Source organism: Watersipora subatra, chromosome 3 (genome assembly GCF_963576615.1).
Source record: "Watersipora subatra chromosome 3, tzWatSuba1.1, whole genome shotgun sequence".
Classification (NCBI taxonomy): Eukaryota; Metazoa; Bryozoa; class Gymnolaemata; order Cheilostomatida; family Watersiporidae; genus Watersipora; species Watersipora subatra.
In genome coordinates, this window is record NC_088710.1 from 37776988 (window position 1) to 37798672 (window position 21685).

The 21685-nt window shown below is 34.7% G+C and overlaps 1 protein-coding gene across 6 annotated transcripts in view; it reads left to right on the forward strand.

The window, feature by feature from the left end:
- Positions 1-90: 90 nt before the first annotated feature.
- The window catches only part of LOC137391087 (zinc finger CCCH domain-containing protein 10-like), a 29480-nt gene continuing 7885 nt past the window's right edge, over positions 91-21685 (forward strand). For 3 of the 6 annotated variants that reach the window (XM_068077440.1, XM_068077441.1, XM_068077444.1), the window contains exons 1-6: positions 97-246; positions 1408-1578; positions 16554-16676; positions 16982-17163; positions 17981-18047; positions 21378-21641. In XM_068077440.1, coding sequence (XP_067933541.1) covers positions 1414-1578; positions 16554-16676; positions 16982-17163; positions 17981-18047; positions 21378-21641 — 801 coding nt within the window. In that variant the 5' untranslated portion in view covers positions 97-246; positions 1408-1413. Of the gene's footprint in view, positions 247-1407; positions 1579-16553; positions 16677-16981; positions 17164-17980; positions 18048-21377; positions 21654-21685 lie in introns of all 6 variants that reach the window. The other 3 variants (XM_068077439.1, XM_068077443.1, XM_068077442.1) reach the window with 2 other exon arrangements.

The window sequence follows — 21685 nt, forward strand, 5'->3', positions numbered from 1 at the left end:
CGCGACAACCAGGTAAGATCAGATCTTAAGGTAAGGCACCAGGTAAGGCAGATCTTACAATCTTTCTTTTATCTGGAACATATACATGTAATAGGTCCAAAAGCCGCGAGAGCGACGGGTTTTGCAGCTACCTAGATATTTTAGCGATTCCTGTTGTAAAAAAAGGACCTGTCGCCATATTTGTAAACTATACTTTCGTATGCTAAATAATTTTATTTCGAGCTACATTCATTACATCTTTTCCAAGTGAGTATATTGAAACACTATTTTAGTGCATGCAATCATACGCTGAGTCGTGGCAGTTGAGATTTAATGCTAATAAATGCACATCTACATCTGTGGAACCAGTTAGATTTTCACATATATACAACTATTGCGGTACATCTCTTATATCCTCGCAATCCTTTTTATACTTGGGTATACTTGTTTCTAGCACCCTCAATTTTAATGAACACATAAATCGCATCATACGTAAGGCTAACGGCACTCTTTTTATGCTTATGCGGACCCTTAAGAAAACATCTCCTAATGTCAAAAGGACAGCATACTATAGTGTGTGTCGTCCACTGCTAGAGTACGCTTCGGAGATCTGGAGTCCACATTTTGATTATAGTATACAAGATTTAGAATCCATTAACCGAAAAGCTTTTAGGTGGGCCAACAACTTAAGAAAATTTGATAGTATATCATCAGAAATGGTGAAAATGGGATGGCAAACACTTGCAGAGAGAAGACGCATCAAGGACGAAAGCACACTGCAAAAAATTTTAAGCCAAGACCTAATGGTCGATTTTAATAGATTTGTAATTAAGAACTCATCCTATTTTACTCGAGGCTCCAATATCAGACACACAATCAATACAAGTGCAATGAAACACTCTTTTTTTAACCGTACGATGAAATTTTAACATCTGATTCTCTTATAACTAGACCAAGCGATCTTATACTTTTATCCTTCAGACTTAGATAAATAAGTCTATGCTTACTTGTGATCTTATTTTTATGCCTAATGCACCATTTTATTTCTACAGGCCTAGCGGCCACTTGAGATATTTTACAGAGATAGATAGATAGATACGTTTTTCTTTGACATAAGCTAGAACTACTGTTTCCGATTGCATCAATTCATTTGTTCTTATTAAGCGTTGCGCAATTTCGTTGTCGCTTGGTATAGATTGGGCTTTAGGCATTTCTCTGTCTGTTCTTCAAGTTGTCAAAGCTTATACAAGCCATGCAGACATGTTTTTGCTTTTATCAGACCAAGTTGTTGAGACTACCAATGGCAGTTTCGACAACTTGGTCGAGACACCATTGGTAGTCTCGACAGCTAGTTTCGACAATAATTTAGTTACCACCCTTTGTGGGTTTGACTTCTATTGCCTTAATATCTACCATCGGGTTTTTCAGATCGAAATGGAAGAAACAAATGGCCAACCTGAAAAAAACAAAGAAGAGTGCAGAGACTTCAAACGCAATGTCTGTACAAAAGGGGATAATTGTAAATATTACCATCCACCTAAAGATGCTAACTCTATATTCGAAAGAAACTCGGTGTGCCATGATTTTCAGAATCTCAAGGTTAGAATTGCATGTTGTCATTATGTGTCAGGTTTTATTCACAACTCAGGCAGAGTTGTTCACCCCTACTTTTTTGTTCAATACCCAAGTTAAACGAACATATCTATATTTACTGGAAAATATCATTTACTGCTGTATATATGTATACTCTACATGTATACTGAAAACAATTCGGTAAAAGCGCTACTTGTCATAAAATAGGCACTAAAACCTGCTAGCATTTTTAAGACAGTCTTTAAGTCTATTCACAAACAATGGAAACCCTGTAGCACACTATCAAGTAAGTTTCATCGTGAGAAGCCACTGGTTGACAATTTTAGTTCATACTAGTCTGGATTTCCTTTCTTCAGTCTTTAGAAAAACCATAGGATCTTTCTATTAATTGTTGCAAAACCTGTTGGTGTCATGAGGTTTCAATTAAATATGTTTTCTTAAGTGTTGAAATAACCTTTAAAACTGGTATTATTGGTCATTTATTGGATTATAGGCAAAAAATAGATCACTCACCAGTCTTGAAAAACTTAGTTTCAATAAAGTGAAGCTCAGAAGATGTGGATTATTCATCTATGGTTCTACTATCGATGTGCATGTATATTTGCTTCATACGTTGGAGCAAATATTCTTAAAAGATGCCGTAGACGTAGTACAAAGCACAGTAGACACCTCTCCAACGTAAATATTCTGTTTCAAGAGCATTTACGTTATAAGGATTTTCCGTGATATGAAGCATGCAATACATGTATGTAAAGTGCCTAATCTGTTCTAAGATGATCCCAAGCTCATCCCTTTGGCCCTAAAAAAAGAAAAACTATGGTTTACTTCTTAATTTAATGATTGTAGAGTAACTCTATTATTATTGTTCCTATCAATAACTGGTTCCTTTTTTTCTTATCAATTACTTGCTTTGGAGTCCATAATAAGTGTAATTTCATGTTAAGGTTACATGAAGGTTAGCAAGGTTAATTAAATTAACATTGTTAATCCTCCATGTTAATTTAATTGGATTTAACTCGATGAGGCTCTCGTTATTCAATTCGGATTTGAGAACTTGTACCAACTTGACGCTTTGCGTTGTGTGGAATTTTTTACGTAATCTGATCCAAGAATTTGACGTAAATTCTTTACGTTAATTGGAATTTGCCTAAAAATGTTTTTACGTTATAAAGGTTTACTGTAGGAGATGTTCCTACAATGTAAATATTCCTTTGCATATTATACAAACAGTAAAATACAGTGCACCCTCAGGATACAGAATTCACCTTACGAAGTGGAACGAGATGATTTTTTCACCTCCTACAAATCTTATCTCACCGTACAAATCTTATCTCACCATACAAGTCTTATCTCACCATACAAATCTTATCTCACCATACAAATTTTATCTCACCATACAATCTTATCTCACCGTACAAATCTTATCTCACCGTACAAATCTTATCTTACCATACAAATGTTATCTCACCATACAAATCTTATCTCACCATACAAATCTTATCTCACCATTCAAATTCACCATACGAATCTTATTTCATCATACGAATCTTATTTCACCATACGAATCTTACCTCACCATACAAATCTTATTTCACTATACAAATCTTATCTCACCATACAAATCTTATCTCACCATACAAATTTTTGCTTGAGTTCAATTTTGGCAGTCAGTGTGCTTATTACGTAGATCAAAATCACAAAGACAGCGAAATGTTTTTCACCGAAAACATTTTCACAACGCCCAAAAAAGACACGATGACCAATTTCACTCAGTTCAGCAATTCTCGTGTGTATAACCGTAATATTTTCCCTTTAAAACCAGTAGCCAAGTTGGAGTTGCGATCTCTTCAAACAAGAACAGTGGTCAGACATCTTCTCTTAACCTGCTAACAAAAATCCACTTCATTACGAAAACAGCATTGTTCGGGCTTTCTTGTCGAAGTAGTTCGAAAAAAGATTTTGATGAGATCCGCTAAAATTATATTAAAAACGAAGTCAAAAACTAATAAGTGATAAAAACTTTAGTGATTAAAAGTTGAGATTCAGTAAAATAGTTAAAAATACCAACTAAAACTTGAGTTTGAGTTGGTGTTTAGTAAGCTAAACTTATTTAAAGCCAGTTCAAAGTTTATGTTATACGTACGTCTGTCTTGAAGGTAGAAACACTCTATGGTAGGCACATAATTTTATTGTTGCAGTCTGCGCATAGCATATTACAACGTTACATTTTAATGTAGATCATTACCAATGAATACGCCAAATATACTAAAGTTACTGTAGGTAACTGTAGTTACTATGGTTATCATATTATTTTGTTACTAATTTTTAATATGTACTGTATTTGTATAAAATTTTGATGATTGTTACCAGAGGTGTTTGCATTATATAATTATTATGGTTTCTATACCTCTCCATATGACTTTTTCACCATATGATGCCCACCATGGAACGGATTAAAATTGTATCCTGAGGGTGCAATGTAATGTAAATGTAAATTTACAAAGCTGCTCTCAAATCATAGTGATTGGAATATTTGAAACAAATCATATTGTACTGATTTGACACAAATGGGGATTTGATTCGATTTGAGAAGTTTTGGAAGTAACTTGATTTGATTTGAAGTTTTGGGCTGATTTGAAGACTTGATTTGAAAAATAAATCACATCGCTATCGATAGCCTTGTCTTTTGTAACCGATCGAAACATTTTTACGACGTTTGCGAAGTTAGCCCAAACTTTGGCAAGAAATGCGCACCATCGATACCGAGGCTATCCAACCGCGTATGTGTCCCTCTACAGAAAAAAGAAAAAGACTGTCTCGTGTGTGTAAAAGAAATCAACATGAGCAGCTCTGGTAAGTTGTGGAAAAGGCATGTTTGTAGTTGTGGTGCTGGCATTGAATACTTTGATGTCAATTATTTGATTGCTAGAAATTGGTTGTGACTATCCCACTCTAATCTCACAGTCACTAGTCAAAATAAAAATTACTTGTGCTGTGCCTACGGCATGAATGAATGAATAGAGTATTGTAATATATAATATTCTATATACAATACTTTTCCATGCCGCGGACACATTCAATATTCACAGTAATGACAATGTTCATGAATGTAAGTATGCATTATCCCATGACCAAACAAGAGTGAAACGATTGATTGGGAGAATTATGATAAATGCACATGTGCACACAACTCCCGAAAAATTATCCGTTAACGGCCGTCACCAAACCCTTGCAACGAAATCCTATCAACAAATTTAACTATTTTTCAGTAAAGTCGTTTAAGTATAATAATGATACAAAACTCATATAAACCTCTTTAAATATGTTACCAAGCCTTTGAAATGTTGGCGCAAATTCCTAAAACTAACCCATCTGATCGGATTATACATAAATAGACAGATTTATTAGGACGAAAATCGTCACAAAACGCTTGAAAAGCTTCATTTAATAAAAGTTAAGACCGGAAATTGAAACGCCGAGCGACAGAGAATAGAACGATAAAGTCTTGCCACAAATCGCCACAAAACGCTTGAACAGCTTGGTTTATTAATAGTTTCGACCGACCTACAAAACGCCAATAAAGCCGTGCGACAGATAGTAGAACTGTTTACTGTGTACTGTTTGAGGCGTAGACCGATTTACAGGTACGAAAATGTGGTACACAGTTTATCAGCCTACGTTTTTGTCCAATTACCGAAGGTTTTTCAAATTATCTAGAACATCAGCCAGATTTCTTTACATCTTATCTACAAGGGCGTTACTACAACGCCCTTTTATGACAAGAATATTTCTTTATTTCACTCCAGTTTGCATAAAACTTCCAGACGCGTAAATGCCAACGCTTGCTCTCTGTTACATATCGCTGTCAAAACCGTTCTACATTCAACACAACCAACTTTCAAACTGTATATTACACATCAGTTTGCCATTTAACTTTTAATATTGCATTTTAGAGATATAATAAGCATATTTCTTTATTGTTGGCATTGTTGTTGTTAGTTAAATTACGAACAGTAGGTTAGGTCTACAGCTTGAATTAATATTTATTTTCTTATTGTAAAACATAAGTTTGAGATAGTTAAATATTTATTTTATTAATATTTATTTCTGTTACATATCGTTGTCAAACATGTTCTGCATTCAACACAACCAACTTTCAAGCTGTATATTACAATGTATTTTACTTGTAATATTGCATTTCAGAGCTATAATAAACATATTTCATTATTGCTGTTGTTAGTTAAATTACGAACAGTAGTTTAGGTCTACAGCTTGAATTAATATTTATTTTAACCAACAACCAACTTTCAAATTCTGTATTACACGGCAGCTTGCCATTTTACTTTTAATATTGCATTTCAATATAATAAGAGATTTAATAAACATATTTCATTATTGCTGTTGTTAGTTAAATTACGTACAGTAGGTTAGGTCTACGGCTTGAATTAATGTTTATTTTATTATTGTAAAACATAAATTTGAGATAGTTAAATATTTATTTTATTAACATTTATTTCTGTTACATATCGCTGTCAAAACCGTTCTACATTCAACACAACCAACTTTCAAACTGTATATTACAATATATTTTACTTTTAACAATGCATTTCAGATATATAATAAACATATTTGATTATTGCTGTTGTTAGTTTAATTACTTACAGTAATTTAGGTCTACAGCTTGAATTAATATTTATTTTAACCAACAAACAACTTTCAAATTGTATATTACACGGCAGCTTGCCATTTACTTTTAATATTGCATTTCAATATGATAAGTGATATAATAAACATATCATTATTGCTGTTGTTATTTAAATTACGTACAGTAGTTTAGGTCTACAGCTTGAATTAATATTTATTTTATTATTGTAAAACATAAGTTTGAGATAGTTAATTATTTATTTTATTAATATTTATTTCTGTTACATTTCTGTTATTTCTGTTGCGCCTTTTTAGAGTCGTGCTCCCTCAAATTTATTTTATATCTCAAACAAGTCTCATTTACATTATACTCTGTCAATTCCTGCTGAGAACTACTTTTTCAACAACCAACAGTACCCTTTCTTTTTTCCATTATTACTTTGGTCGTGGGCTGTATGACAGTGGAATTTCTAGTATTATAATTGGGTAGAATTTAATTAATAAAATAAATTAAAATTTTATTTGTTATATCAAATTTATTAGAATAATATTAAATAAAATTTTGATTTAATTTATTATTTTAAATTATAAATGAATAGCTTAACAATAACATTCTATCCAAGTAAGTATAATAAATGTAATAATTATATATCATACATAGTTTTAACATTACCATTTATGTATACATTATTATTATATAATTAATTATATTATATGTATCATAATATAATTAATAACAATTTATACACAATCACTTACTTACCAGGTGAAGTATCATACATAAAACAGGATTTCGATTAAAAAGGACGATGTACAGAAAGAGGAAGTCAGATGCACTGAGCAAATACAAATATGTGATAATGAAGATATGTTCGCTGATTTTTTGAATAGAGCACCTTTAGCTAGTACAAGTAACCTGGATTCAGTAAATCAGGAGATTGAAAAGTATATGGCGAAAAGCAGATCTTCTTGGAACACTCTAAGCTATTGGCAAGGTGAGACACAGTTACTGAGGCTTAGCAAGCTGGCGCTGAAGGTCCTTTCAGTACCAGCTTCATCAGCTCCCATAGAACGGGTTTTTAGTAAAAGTGGCTTCATCATGAGGCCACACAGGAGCTCCTTGACATCTGAAAACTTGTGCAAGCTAGTTTTTCTAAAATGCAACAAGTGTATTTAAGTAAATGTGTTAATATTATGTAACTATTAATTATAGGCTCAATGCTTAGTTTCGTTTCTTTCAAGTTCATGCCTCAGTAACTGTTTCACTTGCCAATATTTTCAGGTTTTATCTTATATTTGTATCTTATATTTTGTAACTTTAAAAAAGTGTCTTAAGTTTTTTTTTACATTTGTACATTCTTGCTTAAAAGCTTCAATAAAAGTAAAGTCACAGCCATGACCATAAACTGTTACATAACCCTCCACTCATTCATTGATGTATCGAGCCAATGGTATGATGTGCTCTGCAATGATGTTTTAACATACCTCGTAGAACAAAGAACAAAACCGTATCTAGTGATGAATTTAGCATACATAATACATATAGTGGTACAGAGATACAGCTATACTATTCCTATCCATAGAACCCAAAACGGGCAGGGGGGCAAACCCCTACCCTTTCCCCCTGGTTCAGGTCCTATGGATAGGAGCACAGGCTACGCTGCTACAGCTGTACTGTAGATTGATCATACTATGCAACAATTGAGCGAACAATTTGAAAGAGTATTTCAAATCATTCTCAAATGATTCAGGATTTGAATTTGTTATTGGGCTGATTTTATTTGATTTGCTTTGAATCTGCTGACAAGAGTGGAGGATTTGATTTGTAGTTCGTCGGATATGATTTGATTTGAGTCATAAAAAAGTCATTTGAAAGCAGCTCTGTAAATTTAATTCATTCTAAGATCTTTCCAAACTCACCTTTTTGGCCTTTAAAAAGGGAAAAGCTATATATACCAAACATTTTAATTTAATCATTGCACAGCAACTATAATATAATTGGTTTGTATCAACAATTTTTCTCATTTTTCTTATCACTGTCACTTTGTTAAATATGTGGTTGCGTCAAGTTTGAGTTGATTTTAAAAGAAAGTATTTTTCTTTGTCTATCAGTTGGTATGTTCTTTTGTTGTGTTAGGCGATCTCATTGTCAAGATATTTGAAGATTAAAATCGAAAAAATTTGATCGCTGTAAAAACGTTCAGGCCAAAAAAACATGCCCAGACTTGCCCAAAATGATGTAACGCGTGATGCAACCCGTCTCCATCTTTCGTATTCACATCGGCTATTGCAATAAAAGTCTAGTCCTACGCGGCTCTATTGGCATATATTTTATCTTGTATTTGCTCGTGTTGGCTAGAATAAAATTTTAAATCCAGCTACAGATACATTATTACCAATGTCTCAAAGGCCTCAAACAAGGAAAATTAAAAACTTGTCATATTAGCTTCTTCTACATGCTGTGTAAACATCTTAGTGCCGACTACCAATTCTACCAGTTTACGTAATTCTGTCAAGCAAACTATGTAGAATAAGGTCTTTGTATCGGCACAGTTCCGTCGCTACCCTCACTAACGATATACAGCCTCCCAAACGTCCCGCCCACATTATGCCCATTGCCTATCCTTGGGTGTGGGGCTGTATATCATTGCCCACACCGAAAACTAGTTTCTTACTAAGTAAAATAAGCAAGCCGCGTCTTTGAAAAGAATATACATAGGGATATAGTTTTAAGGATGAGAAATCTGCTGCAAACTGGATTTGAACTCACATTCTCCAGTTCTGCGAACATCCATATATCCAATTCATTACACTGTCCAACTGGCTATACCATGGAATAAATTGGGAAACCAACTACATCCTTAAATGTCATGTACAGTCATACTTCGACTTACGAGCTTAATGCGTTCCAAGACTGAGCTCGTATGTCAATTTACTCGTATGTTGGTGCAATTTATTTATATATAGAACAATTAAATATATATTGATTGGTTTCCATACTCTAGAAATTGCAAATAAAACACTCAAAACAAGATATTGTAACAGAAAGAACATGTTGGTTATTGTCCTAACTTACCACATGCTTTCAAAAATAAACAAATAAAAAATAATGCAAGGAAATGTGATAAATTAAAATGTAAAATTAAATACATACAATAGAAGCCAATGCTAGCATTTGCCAGAGAGGGAGATATAAGTTATCCTTCATTACAACAGTTGACTTGGATAAATTTAGATTTTATCAAAGTTTTAAAAGGCAAACTTAGAACGCAAAAAGCAAACTTTCATTTTTAACTTAACGTAATTAAAATTTCTTCGGCGTTCATAGTTTGAAGTTTTTCCTTGGTTAGCTAATTTTTCCATTGTTTCGCTTTCACGACTAGCCGGCCGTTTTAAGATGAACCTATCCAAGGACGTTTGCCTTTGTCTCCCTTTCAATATGTTGCGATTAGGACGAACACAGGTGTCGTCACAAAGGTTTAATGCACGACCACTAGCCAACTTGTCTGAATGTCCATTTTTATAGTTTTGATAGATAGCACCGGCCTTTTCAAAAAACGTCGTTTCAATTACGCTGTCACCGGCCAATTGTTTATCTTTTATCCAATGCCTGAGCACTCTCTCCATCTGCGGTCATAAAGATCGCTGCGCCATTTAGAAACTATGGTTACTCCTTTTGCAAGCTAAATGCCCTGAATATAATCCTTCTGTTTGATAATTGTGGATGTATTTCTGTCATATGCTGAGCTAGCTCAATCACACACATTTTGCATATTTTTCAATAATTTTCCGTTTAATATCAATTGTTATCATTTGCTTTTTCTTTGCATTATTTTTCATTTTACGGGCAAACTTTTGGTCTACGCGCAGTACTTTTAATTCACATAATTCTGCACTGAAAAGCGCGCACAAAAACACGGTACAAAAGTATAACCTTAGCAGTTGAAAAATACAGATTGATGCTGTTGTCATAAAACACCTCCGGCATACTTGGCAACTGACTCACGTGCTCGTATCTCAAACATGGCCCGTATGTTAGTGCTAAAACTTGCTTACAAGCTGGCTCGTATGTTTCTCGTACGTTGGAGCACTCGTAAGTTGAAGTATTACTGTACATTGTATAGTTGACTGTCAACATTATTGAGTCATTATTGGTAATAATGTGTAGAAAAATATTCACGGGTCACATTTGATCAGTTGATTCAAGTACTAAACAAATGGTGGAGCCATGCAAAACGGGGCTATGATGTATTCAATGTTCTGCAAATCATGTTTTGCATTATCTTCAACAATATTATTTTATTATATAATTTTTATAAGCAAAAAAATTGTCATCTTGGCATAAAGCTTTTATTAAAAATATCCATCTAGTCGTGGCTATTCACATAGTTTCAGCTGATACAATAAGACAAATTCATCTTCTACAGCAAACTTAAACAAAAGATCATGGTTTTGCAGTACACATTCAAGTCTCTCTTTCCCCTTTATGGCAGTTTCCACACTGACAAAGCTGCTTCGGCTGGTGAGACCACATCCTGTAATCAGTAAAACAAATGCAATAAATATATGCCATTCATAGATATGTCACTCTAATGCGTATCTATTGAAAGCTTTCAAATTGGGAGTTAGATAGCTTGCGAGTGTAATTTTAAAAATGAATAAATGTTTAACAAAAGCATAAGTACGCCAAGCCAACGATTCGAAGCTTTGGTTCTGGAAGTTAAAGAAATTTGCATTGATCAATCGATTTTCTTCATTTTCTACAAGTGAGAAGTGAGCATCTAAATTCAAATCATAAATATAGTTTACTAGATAAAACTGCTACAGAAAATTTGAAGCAAATATAGCTCGGTGAAACGATAAAAAATTATAAAACAATGATTAGTGATAGTAAAAAGTTAAAATCGTATTAATTAGTACATGTATTAATGAGTACTAAAATATTACCTTTAGTATATTCATAAATCTAAGCCATTGTATTGCTAGATGCAATGGATTAAAATGAAGCCGTCAAGAACTCACTGTACATACGTATGTTGCACGCGCAGGAAATTACATTATAACCTCAAACAGGGAAATATAATCGGAATGTAAACTCAACAGTATATCTATAAGAGACTCAAAGTAAAAGATAAATTTACCTCCATTCTCCTATCTTCCTCCATAGCACTTTAACCACCTGATGCACAGAAAACTCGGAGTCACCTTTGCAGTAACTTTACAGCAACTTTTACAATTCTGTTGTTCGTCAATAAAACGTGTCAATCGAGTAATTCATTAAAGTAACGATGTTAATTAATTTAGTAAATATCGATGTCTATGTGATTTAATAATAGACTAAAATCTCTAAATTTGAGATCGCAGACAATGCGTTTTACGAGTGATAACATTTAGTACAACCTATATAAAATTTTGTGCTGATGATTGGCTAATGAAGCGACCTTATATTTATCGCTCGTGGACACTTTTCAGATGCATCACTCGTTACGTCACGAATGAAGCACCCGCTTGAATGTGAGCTTTTTAAAAGATGGCCTCATTCAAACGCATATATCTCTGGACAGGGTTGGTCTACAAAGACAAAAATGACATCAAATTGTAGCAGATGTTTTAGCCTTTTATTGGTCTTGATTTCATTAAATCGACCTTTTTGACGCAACCACATCTTTAATGGTCCATGACTGCGATAATTTTATGATAAGTAAGGAAGCGCACACTTTCAACGTCAAGTAAAATCGAAGTAATAAAGTAAATAAAAAGTGATAAAAAATATTTTATATAACTAATAAAGTAAACAAAACTATAATAAGAGTAGTATCTGTGTGTACATCCGTGTATCCGTCAGCAGGGTTAGAGGCTAGGATAAAAGAAAGCGTTGGATGAGACTCCAAATCGTAACATTCAGCTAGATATACAGACGCTCTAGCAACTGCACCATTCGATTACCTCAAGTATTTCTGAATAATTGCACCGCTACTTATTCTCTGTACTTTTTCGAGACATCTGATTATCTCTCACGGTGAGATAGACTGCCAGAGTAGTATTGTATATAATAGAACTAAATCTATATATGTTGCTTTCTCCCGAGTGCGAACCAAGAAAGCGACCTTTTTTAAGGCCAACTATGATACGCTCGCTATTCAAATCAAGTTTGATAACTTGCTCCAACGTAACATTTTACGTTATGTGGAATTTTTACTTAGTACGAAGCAAAAACTTCACATATTTTCTTTACGCTGTGCGGAATTTACGTTATAGGAGGTATACATTATAGGAGCGCCTACTGTGTTGACCAAGCATATATATATATTCAGGAATTCTTTTTTAACTTACCACCTACTTCTTATGCATGATGTTTTGAGCTTCAAGTTAGCCATTATTATCCTGTTCCATCTGACCATATTGACTCATATTTTTAAATTCATGAAAAATCAATATGCTCTCTGAAGTAGCACCTAAGGTAGCACTAGACTGAGTTCTCAAGTTGTTTTTAGAAGATTCAGTTTAAAAGCACTAAAAGTAGCACTAGACTGAGTTCTCAAGTTTTTTTTAGAAGATTCATTGTAAAAGCACTTATAGTTGAGGGTTGCAAATATTTATTGCTAGATACCATAATAGGAATAGACCTGATTCTTTGCAAACAGCTGATGAGCAATGTGGGTGGTCAGTAAACTTGTCCTAAACATAGTAATAATAGTATTGTGTAGTTAGAGGTATCAGACTTGTTGTAGTTGTGGGCCATGTGAAATAAACAATGGGAGATTAGTGCTCATCAGAATACGGCATTCTTGTAATAAACGACTAGACCTTGAAAATGGGTCAATTAATCTTGCAAAAGGCTTTATTTATATATAGATCTCAATGTCTGTTTGTGATTTGTTCTGTCCAGCTATAGCTATTACAATCTTGTAATGAAAAGCTCATTTTGTGCTGGATTTGAGCTCGCCGAGATTGCAACCGCAAGTTGCAATCAACCACTAGGCTACACACTCTTAGCATTCTATCACTCTTATAATATACAAGTATACCTATTCTTGATCGCATTCGCTAACTGACATATTAATTGATATATTGCGTCTACGGTTACGATGATTCCCCCTCCCCGTTATAAAATACTTTTCACCTGACTCTGAAATACACGTACTATGCTTTTTGTCCTCGTCATACCAGAGCTAATTTGTTTTCCGTCATACGATATCAACAATAATTTCTCTCAAAATTGAAATTTGGTGATTGTTGTACTGATGTCAATTGAATAACAAAAATGTTGATATGCTATTTTGCGGCTTTCTCAGTTCAGCGTTATCCGTTATGGTAAAATCGGATTCGCAAACAGATGAGTGATAAAATTTTTGTTAAATGTTCACTAAAATGTATACTAAAACTTCCTTCAAGTATGTTTTAGTAGGCTAAATTCATTTAAGTTAGATTCAGCATTTATGTTACACGTCTGTCTTAAAGGTAAGAACTCTGCACGTAGTACATTGTAGTATTACATTTCCTTGCCGATCATAAACACAAAATGCACTAAAATTATTGTGGGTAACTACAGTAGACGCTTCGATAACGTAAATAATTCATTCCAAGAATGTTTACGTTATAGGAACAGTAAAATACATGTAAATTGCCTAATCTGTTTCGAGATCTTTTCAAACTCACCCCTTTGACCATACAAAAAAGGAAAAACTTCACTTGACTATTATTTTGTGGGTTGTACCATAGCTGCAGAATTGTTGGTTTGCGTCAACAACTTTTCTCCTTTTCATGATCAATCCCACTGGTTTTATAGACCATGATTGTGGTAAAATTACAACAAGTTGATAGGAACTGCACATTTTCGACATTCATTTACAGCAATTTTCTTATTTTTCTTAACAGCGAAGTCTATTATGCAAAGTGAAACTAATAACAAATATTTTGCACGTCTACAATGAGGCAAAACAACAAAATCATTTTACTATAAAAAGCAGTTCTATCTTTTTGTCGTCTATCACTATTCAGGGACCAAGGTAAGGATAGAGATAATTTTCGACGATACTCCAAATCGTGACAATAAGACTGGTAGGCCGACGCTGTAACACCTGCACCGACTGATCGCCTTTGTATTTATGAACAATTGCCTAGCTATCCTATTCGCCTTTTTGTCGACACATTTAGCCATCTATTACGACGAACTAGAATATCGCGAAAGTTATATATACCCTACAGGATGAATTTATTCGCGGAGTTGTATTTCGCGAAAATTGTCTCATGCATATTCGCGGATGAATTTATTCGCAGCTGAAAACTGCCGCTCTCTAGGAAAAGTTAACTTTATTGCGGCTAGTAATAGTTATTACTACGCATGTGCACACCGCTTGTTTCGGTTTATATTTAGCTTACAACTGCGAGGCGATCATGCTATTCTACGGTTAACAATTTGTGCTGCGTCCAGAGGTTTTCACGAATATTCATCGCTTTGGAGGCCTTTGATAAGCCAACAACTTGTGGTAAGTAATGAGTTTTTTACGTTTGCTAAATTATTTGAATTTTACTTTGGTTCTTCGATAAAACGCAATACTATTTTTTCCATCCCTACTGCTTCATTATTTGTTTTAGTGTGAGAGAGATTTTTCATCATACACCGAAGAACAATGATTGCAATTGCAAGGGTGGTAGATGTCATTCTTAGAAGATCACCAATCATTCAGGGAGGTCTGGAAATTGAGGTTGAAGTGACCGCAGCTACTTACGAGAAGAATGTATCTGTTTTTTAAAAAGGAACAAAAACGCCTTTACGAGCACAAATCTTTGGCCAACCAGCAGAACTTTGCAATAGTAAGCCACGAGGAGAGTTCTGATGATAACTTCCTTACCAGCCATGTAGTAGCGAGAGAATCGCCTTCAACACCTTCCCAAGACAGTGACAGCGACATATCTGCTATTAGTAAAATAACTAGTCAGAAAACACCATTACACACTAGTATTCACATATCAAGAGTACCGGTTTAATTTTATTGCTAGACAACCGCCATATGGACTAAACTGTTTATATTTACTCCATTCATCATTTGTAAAATTTTATTTGTATTTGAAATATTTTATTTGTACACTCAAGTTTGTAATAAATTATAATATATCTATACATGAAATAAAATATATAATTTAATCATGTTTGCTACAGCGATATCAAGGAGTTGTTGTCGATGACTGGTTGCCTCTCTGCCAATATTCCTGCCTTGATGAATATTACTACTTGTCTCTAGTTTTCGTAATCGAAGTAGGTTGTTTCATTCTCATTCTGCAGTAAACACAAAAAAGAAAAAATATTAACGAGTGTTGAGGAAGTACAAAAACAATAGCTGAAGTATTGGATGAAAGCGATCAGTTTTTAAAAAAGAGAATTAACTAATGCAGTTGATTATGGAAAAAGGTATCTGCACTGCAAATCAAATACATACCATAATGTCCAGATCAGAATCATGATCGTCCTTGACTTCGGTATTAGAGATTGATGGAGTTGATTCTAATGTAGAAAGACTAGGAGAGCTTTTTTGCTATGCTGAAGCCATGCCGAATAACTTGTAAAAACCTTGAATAATTTTGTAAAGTTTGACGCAATGGCAATAAAGCTCGAAGCCTGGCGATGATTTTAAAGAGGTTTTGGAACTCGGCTACGTTTAGTACTTCTGCCTCGCGGCTATTTTCGCGATGACGCCATTCTGCATATCTTGTGACAACCTCGAATAATTTTGTAAATAAATGTGATGCATTGCCAATGGTGTTAGCTCAAAAGCTCAGGCAATGATTTTAAAAATGTTTTGGAACTCAATTACGTTTAGTATTTACATTAAAAACTAGGCTAGCGTCTAGTTTTCAATTTGATGCAGTAGTTATTCTCTCTTGTGATTAAAAATAAAACTAATTATTCACTGAATTTAATAATTCGTGGGATTGACTGTTCGCGAAATCGCGAATTTTTATGACCAACGAATATTTTCATCCTGTAGGGTAATAGATATTACGCTAAGCGTATGGTGTTTTTTCTTTCGCAAGTGCGGCGAAATGAACTAACTTTCAAATCGATTTTGAAAACTCGCCCGACTTGACACTTTACGTTGGAGGGAGTTTTTTACGTAGTACGAAGCAAAAACTTCACATAAATTTTTTACATTAGAGGGAATTTACGTTATAGGAGTCTTATATGTACTGTAGTAGATGCGTAGCAGGGAGTTTTATATGTACTGTAGTAGATGTGTAACAGGGAGTCTTATATGTACTGTCGTAGAGGTGTAACAGGGAGTCTTATATGTACTGGTGTAGGGGTGTAACAGAGAGTCTTATATGTACTGTTGTAGGGGTGTAACAGAGAGTCTTGCAAGTTTTTGCATCTCACCAAAGAGCAAGAAGAATACATCAGAACCAATGGCACTTGCCCTCCTTCTCTTTCTCAGCAAGAGATGGATAAGATCATCGGACTGGTAATGCTTTCATATCTCGGTTTCCTTGTTTTGTTCTGTTCTGTGCTGAACAACTGCGTGCAGGCTTGATTGATCATAATGCTAAGCTTGGCAACTATCGTGATTGTCCTAATATACTTCTTGGTTCACCACTACCTAAACTTACAAATATTTTTTGGCTTGTGTTTCAAGAGGAAGTAACTTTTAATTTTTAGTTGGTATTCTCATAATTTGAATGATTTCAATACGTTTTAGAACATAAAGGTGTTGTAAAGGGTGTTTCCTGTCAGGAGCGTAGGGTAAAGGTGTAAATCGTCTATCTGTAGCCACCGTTCTGCAATGATTTTATACGAGGCACGTGTACAAGGGGTGCTTCATGCAAGTTTCGGCATGTTGGAGATCCCGGAGCTGCTCGGGGCATGGGAAGAGGAGGCCCCATGTTTGAAGAAAGAGCTCCTGAACGATTTGACCCATATAGGCGACCATTTCCTGAAAGTCCTTATGACAGGTAACTATTTCACCCATATAGGCGACTATTTCCTGAAAGTGCTTATGACAGGTAACTATTTGACCCATATTATAGGTGCCCATTTCCTGAAAGTCTTTATGACAGGTAACTGTTTGACCCATACAAGCACCCATTTGCTGAAAGTCCTTATGACAGGTAACTATTTGGCCCATATAGGCGACCATTTCCTAAAAGTCCTTATGGCAGCTAACTATTTGACCCATATAGGTGCCCGTTTTCTGAAAGTCTTTATGACAGCTAACTATTTGACCCATATAGGTGCCCGTTTTCTGAAAGTCTTTGTGACAGCTAACTATTTGACCCATATAGGCGCCCATTTCCTAAAAGTCCTTATGACAGGTAACTATTTGACCTATATAGGCGCCCATTTCCTGAAAGTTTTTATCACAGGTAACTATTTGACCTATATAGGCGACCATTTCTTGAAAGTCTTTATGACAGCTAACTATTTGGCCCATATAGGCGCCCATTTCCTAAAAGTCCTTATGACCGGTAACTATTTGACCCATATAGGTGCCCATTTGCTGAAAGTCTTTATGACAGGTGACTATTTGACCCATATAGGCGCCCATTTCCTGAAAATTTGTATCACAGGTAACTATATGGACATCTTTTTCCTTTTAAAAGTTGTTATTAATCAGCTGGTTGTTTCCTCACGTATCATGGCTTTTTATGTTTTGATAGATGTCAACGAAAGGATTCCCAAACATGTTTGCTTTTCAGTACCATGCATTGAAGGCTCATCCTCTTTATTACAAATTATATGACTCTATGCGCTTTAAATTGCTGTGTGTAGGATGGAAATGAAACGACGATACAGAGAGGACATGATGGAAGATGAAATAATGTATTTGCGAGCCCAGGTAAAGTATATAAGCTTTTAATGTTCTGTAGAAACCGACTGGTGAACCGGTTGATACTGATCTCACTCAACTCTTGATCATGACATTTTACCTGTCTTCTTCAGCACACTTCTTTTTCGTTTAGGAAAAATTTTATGCGAGCAATCGGTGTCATTAGTCTTTACCTAGAGCTTCTGACCTCGTTGATGAACTTGGTCTAGGAAAACCTGTTTTGTTAGTCGCAAATAGCATTACTAACTGAGGGTTCGTTGATAGTTTTGTGTAATTTGACTGAATACTGTTTCAGCAACACATTAACCCCACAATAATGGACAGAATAAATCAAGACATTAACCCCACAATAATGGACAGAATAAATCAACACATTAACCCCACAATAATGGACAGAATAAATCGAGACATTTTAAAAATATTACTCAGAAACAGTTGTTAAGTTCTGAGTAATATATCGAGTGATTTTATAACGAAATCACTCGATATGTATGCTGAGGATTTGTAAACGATGGCACACTGGAGTACGCATGCATAAATATTAGCTAATTTGTAGTGACTGCAGGTGTTTTAATTTGGTAGAAAAACGTGCAAGTACATGTTATTAAGTTATACAGAGATTAATGCTTAGGGTCTTTTGGGCTTCATACCCAGAAAATGTGTTGACCTCTACTCATGGTGCAACGTTTACATCATGTAGGTGAGCATGTTATCCAAACACTTTTCATGCAGACGTTGTTTTGGAACTAGTGAATTTTCCAACGCTTTGACATTCTTACGATATATGTGATTCAATTGCGCATAATCTATGTAATTCCATCGCATATATAGAAATTAGTGATTAATCTAGTTTGTGTTACAATTCTTGCCTCTTGTAGAAAATCTAATATTTTAACAAAATTGTTCGGATAGTAATAAAATATGTGGCAGAGTTTATACACATTTGCAGGTGAATTGAAACCATGCATGAAACTGCCAATATAAACACATAACTGAAACAAAAAATGTGACAACATCTCTCGTTCGTGTTTTGGTAGCAGTCGGTAAAACTGAAATACCAGTCGCCATGGCAGTAGTAATAAATTTTCGCCGCTCTGTGATTTTCTGTCAACTGATATTATTTTAAAAACAACTCATGACGACCACACTCGTGTACCTTTTTTGAGGGTGCTAAAATATTCATGAATGAATACATTATTTTTTTATTTGTGTCAGCGATGCAGTATCCAAATGGTGTTGTTTGCAATTATTTTAGGGTACACACTCATATGAAATCCGAAAGCACCATTAAATGGTTTGACATTGGACACTGCTGCCTAGCATTTGGTTACTGTGTGGCTCATGCGTTTGTGTTGTGTCAAAAAATATCCCCCTTACATGTGTATCGACAGCTAGACTCGTGAATGAATTTGTGTTAAAAGTAGGTCTGCAATTTCACTAATACTAAGCTCATTGCTGAAAAATACAATGGCATGATTATATTGTTATAAATAGTTATATTTGGAGCCGCTGTTATTCTTTAAGAACTATAAAATCCTAGTACATTTCCTGGTCCCGTGGTTCGCGAGAGATCGTAAAGAGTAATCATTACGCTCATAGTTAACTGGTAAGGTGGCCGAGTGGTGTAGTGGTTAGTACGCCGGGCTGGAAATTGGAGCATAGGAGTTCATTCCTGTGTGAAAATTTGTTTCCTAATGTTTTTAGCGGGGCTTCGAACAGATACTGCTCTTATTATAGTAAAATTTTCTATACGGTAGTAGCTATCAGCATTTTAAATTATCCCGTACCATCTCGCGTGAAGTTTACCATCTCACGTGAAGTTTACCATCTCGCGGGAAGTTTTAATCCCACGACCAAACAGAGCGAAGCGATTGGTTAGGAGATTTATGACTATGAGATTTATGCGCACAACTCCCAAAAATTATTCATCAACAATGAGACGAACCCATGAATCAAAATTTCATCAACAAATTTAACCATCGTTTTGTAGAGTCATTAAAGTATAATAACGATACAAAACACATACAAACCTATTTATATATGTTAGCAAGTCTTTGTAAACCGTCGTTATTATCTTAAAACTTACCCATCTGATCTGATTATACACAAATAGACAGATTTATTTGGACGAAAACCGTTATCAAAACTTGTCAAGCCTCACTTTTATAAAAGACCGGAAGTTGAAACGCCGAGTGACAAAGAATAGAACAATTAAATCGTGCGCATTTCGCGAAAAAATAATGTGCACTTTTCACCAGTCTATAGCGTTGTCGAATTGCTGAAGGTTTCGGTGATTAACGTAGGAGTACTGAAATCCTTTCATTTTTGCCGATTTCAAATTAACTGACATTTCAGACACATTATTTTGAGTACTTTGGTATTCTAACTGATGTCCAACGCAGTGTAAGTAAAGGAAATGACGATGATATTTTTTCCTAACGATTTTTATGAGATTACGATATTTAATTATAAGTTTGGATATTCTTTTTGATACTTCTTGATATTGTTAGCTATGACATTTTGAAATGTAAACAAAGTTGCGCATTGGTTATCTATTATTACTGTATTACTATTACTAAGTTTGGATATTCTTCTTGATACTTATTGATATTGTTAGCTATGACGTTTTTATTTGTAAACAAAATTGTTCATTGGCTTTCTATTATTACTGTATTACTATATTAATAATATTGGTTATTCTAATAATATCAGTGCATTTTACTTCTAATATTGAATTTCTCCTATTGCAGGGAGAGAGATATAAACATATAATCTTTTCTTTTCATTATTGCTGTTTGTCATGACCAAACACTTTTTTAAATAGATTTTCTAAAAATCTATATAATAAATATCACTTCTTGATATTGTTAGCTATGACGTTAGCTCACGTGAAGTTTACCATCTCACGTGAAGTTTACCATCTCACGTGAAGTTTACCATCTCACGAGAAGTTTTAATAATATTCTTGGTCAATTAGCATTGCATTGCCATATTAAGCAAATTAACCAGTGTCATTCTTTAGGTCATGTAGTTTATTTCCAAGCTGCCTTTAGTTTTCAGTTAGTGCTTTCTTCAGTGAACTGCTAATGTTCGCAATAGGTTTGTATACCACATTCAACTATTAATGCTCATCGTTCATTTTTATCATCATGATGCCCTGGTTTTGTGCATGCATACGCCACGACATATAAATGTACATTATTTCTCAGGAACAATTGCAAAAGGCCATTTTGGGCTATTGTGTTCACAAGTAGCTGTGTTAGGTTATTTGTCAGACATTTCAGAAGTTGTCTCCTTTTTGTGAGAATTCAGCTAGACGAGCTATTGGTTTTACGATAGGTTGGTCGGCTCAAGAGACAGATCGCTGATTTTGCTGCTACAAATGAGTCTTTGATGGATGAAAATGCTCGTTTGCGACTAGAAGTAGATCGAAAGCGTGCGGCAGCTCCCATTCATGAGACGACTACTGCGAGGCTGACTGCCGTAGCATCTGCTCCTCAAGAGTACAATCTCACACAGACAAGGTCTGCTTATCCCTATACATCAGGGATTAAACTTGATGCAGGGGTGACGCCTGTCGCTTACCCTACTGCCCCATTCTAGGTAGGTAGATAGGTAGGTAGGTATTCGTGTTCATATACTTGCGC